The 3414-nt window shown below is 37.0% G+C and overlaps 1 protein-coding gene across 1 annotated transcript in view; it reads right to left on the bottom strand.

The window, feature by feature from the left end:
• Positions 1-2555: 2555 nt before the first annotated feature.
• LOC107562383 (cytochrome c oxidase subunit 5B, mitochondrial-like) overlaps positions 2556-3414 on the bottom strand; it is a 3410-nt gene continuing 2551 nt past the window's right edge. Inside the window, exon 3 of the mRNA XM_016247011.1 lies at positions 2556-2860. Coding sequence (XP_016102497.1) covers positions 2651-2860 — 210 coding nt within the window. The 3' untranslated portion in view covers positions 2556-2650. The remainder of the gene's footprint in view (positions 2861-3414) is intronic.

The following is a 3414-nucleotide window of genomic DNA, read 5'->3' as shown; positions in this document are numbered from 1 at the left end:
TGCTCTGCAGTGAATGGGTGCCGTCAGAATGAGAGCTGATAAAAACAATCCACACCACTCCAGTCCATCAGTTAATATTTCTGAAGCAAAAAGCTGCGTGTTTGTAAGAAACAAATCCGTCATTAAGACATTTTTAATTTCAAACTGTTGCTTCCGTTTTAAATAATTCATAATAACTCTTTCTCCGGTGAAAAAGTCCATCTCCTGTCGTCTCTCACATCCAAACCCAGCCACATATGTGTTTAGAGCTGTTTAAACACTGCTTGATCTGTGCAGATTTCTCTCCTGATTCACACCAGAACACTTTCTCACTGGAGGAAGAGTTATTATGGATTATAGACTCGTGTTTGAGTTAAAAACGTCTTAATGCTGGATTTGTCTCAGCTTTTGTCTTCTCCAGATGTTAACTGATGGACGAGTGCTGTGGATTATTGTGATGTTTTTATCAGCTCTCATTCTGACGGCACCCATTCACCGCAGAGCAAGTGATGCGATGCTACATTTCTCCAAATCTGATGAAGACACAAACTCATCCTAATCTCGGACGGCCTGAGAGTGTGTATATTTCCAGCAAATTTTTTGGGTAAAATATTCCTTTAAACCTGCAACACACTACAGTAAGGTTCTATACGTTAACATATCATAAACTAAAAATTAACAACTGTATTGTATAGAATTTATTCATTTATTAATGAATTATATAATTACGAATATAAATGAATAAATGTTAATTTATAAATACACTGTTCATTATTCATTCAAAATGCAATAAGTACTGTTAATGTTTATTATTATCTTAACTGTTAAAATGTATTAGTGTATGTAGAAATAACCCTGAGATTATTAAATGCTATTGTTTATTGTTAATGATAGTATTAACTAATGTTAGCATATACAATCTTATTGTAGTGTAAATAGTAACACTGTTAGCATTACAAAACCTTTGTTGTTGTTTTTTGTAGTTGCATAGAATATAATTTTATTCTAAATGACTTCACAAACTAACGCCTCATGGATGTGCAGAAATCTCATTTGCTAAATCAGTAAGATGCAACAGATACTAAGATGTTGGATTTGCTGAATGTTATGCGACTTTTTTTTTAAACATTTTGGCACGCTGTTCAGATTCACTTTAGGATGTACTGGATGAATATTCATGCAGAATAATTCTGTTCTGCACATGATTTTGTGGTGTGTGTCCTTGCAGGATCATGTGCCTTAACCGAAAACACACACATATAGATTGTTTTGAGCTGTTACTTTTACATTTTTTTGAAGTTTGAGTAAGTATCAAAATCTGATAGCAGCAGATTCATCCGCGCGTCTCATGAAAACTCAATGTGTTCATCGCTGTTATAATGTTCATATACTGGACTGGCAATGCAAAGTCTTACGGGGGTTAAGAAGTTTGCATGATTACAGAATAAAATAAAATGCCACTGATAACATTCTGAGTAATAATTTATGACCAATGCAAATAATAAGTGGGTTTGATGATTCAAGTTCAAGTCTTAATCCGCTCCTCACACGTGTGTCTATACTGTGTGAGCTTCTAGTTGCTGTGCCATTGTGTGGGTGCTGAAGGAAGCAATCAAACAAATGCTGAAATTTTTCCTGTTTGTAAATTGTAAATAAACTCAAAATTTTCTAGATTTGATGTTGTGATTTTTCCCCCCATGCGTTTTAGTTGTGGTTTGTATGAAAGCTTGTTGCCACCATGAAGTAAAAAAAATAATTGCAACTTTTTTTCTCACAATTATAAGATTATATGTCACAATTCAGACTTTTTGTGGGAAAAAATCTGAAGAAGTCTTGTGAGATATAAACTCGCAGTTGCATGAAGCAAAAGTCAGAATTGTGAGATAAAAAGCTGCAATTTCCCATTTTTTATTACGTGGCAGAAACAAACAACAGAAATGCGAGATGTAAATGCAAAACTCTGAGAAAAGTCCAAATTTAGATATAAACTCTCAATTCTGAGAATAAAAAAAGTCATAATTGAGATATTCTGAGGAAAGTCTGATTTGAGATATAAAGTCACAATTCTGAGAAAAAAGTTCAAATTATGAGATCTAAACATGCAATTCTGGGGGGGGGGGAATTATGAGATAAACTCAATCTTGACAAAAAAAAGTTTAAATTATGAGATAGAAAATCTGAATTATCAGGAAAAAAACCATCTGAATTATTAAATATAAACTCGCAATTCTGAGAAAAAAAACTGATGAAAAAAACGATATTGAATAAATTTCAATATATATATATATATATATATATATATATATATATAATCACGATATATATTGCAATTACCTTTTTTTTCTTTATTTGGTGGAAACAAAAAGAAACAATTGGAAGCTATAAACTCAGAAGAGAGCAATATAAACGCAGAATTGCAGGATATAAACTCAAGAGAAGCGAGAAAGTCTGCAGTGTTTATATCTTGCAATTCTGACTTTTTCCCTGAGCATTATGAGAAAAAAGTTGCAATTACCTTTATCTTCAGCATTTTTTTTTACATTACAATGGAACAAAAAAACCATCATGATCCTTTTATTGTATTAAATAGTTTTTATTATTGACTCCTGTACATGTTTGGCATAGGCAGGCAGCGGTTTCTGCAGAGGTTTAGGTGTTTGTGTGGTCCAGCTCAGTGTGGCAGCTCGTGATGGACCAGTTTGTAGTGCGAGCCGCAGGACGGACAGCGCTGAGGGTTTCCCTCGTGAAGCCAGAACCAAACAATCGCGGTGTTGTCCTCCTCACCTTCACAAGACAACACACAGACACACGTCTTTCCTTTAGAAAAGAAGACTTCCTTGAAAAAGATTTTTAATCTACTTATGAATGTTTTAAATTGTAGCTAATCAAGTAGATGTGCAGTAGTGTGTGAGTGTGTTTGAGTGTGAGAGTGCGAGTGTGTTTGAGTGTGAGTGAGTGTGAGTGAGCGTGTGCGAGCGTGTTTGAGTGTGAGTGAGCGTGTGCGAGCGTGTTTGAGTGAGTGAGCGAGTGTGTTTGAGTGTGAGTGAGCGAGTATGTTTGAGCGTGTGCGAGCGTGTGTGAGTGAGCATGTGCGAGCGTGTTTGAGTGTGAGTGAGCGTGTGCGAGTGTTTTGCGTGAGTGAGCGTGTGCGAGTGTGTTTTGCGTGAGTGAGCGTGTGCGAGCGAGTGTGAGTGAGCGTGTGCGAGCGAGTGTGAGTGAGCATGTGCGAGCGTGTTTGAGTGAGCGTGTGCGAGTGTTTGAGTGTGAGAGAGCGAGTGCGAGCGTGTTTGAGTGTGAGTGAGCGTGTGCGAGCGTGTTTGAGTGAGTGAGCGAGTGTGTTTGAGTGTGAGTGAGCGAGTATGTTTGAGCGTGTGCGAGCGTGTGTGAGTGAGCATGTGCGAGCGTGTTTGAGTGTGAGTGAGCGTGTGCGAGTGT

This window comes from Sinocyclocheilus grahami, unplaced genomic scaffold, assembly GCF_001515645.1.
Source record: "Sinocyclocheilus grahami isolate Dianchi unplaced genomic scaffold, SAMN03320097.WGS_v1.1 scaffold821.1, whole genome shotgun sequence".
Classification (NCBI taxonomy): Eukaryota; Metazoa; Chordata; class Actinopteri; order Cypriniformes; family Cyprinidae; genus Sinocyclocheilus; species Sinocyclocheilus grahami.
Note: the sequence above shows the minus strand (reverse complement) of the source record. Positions and strands in the feature narration are given on the sequence as shown.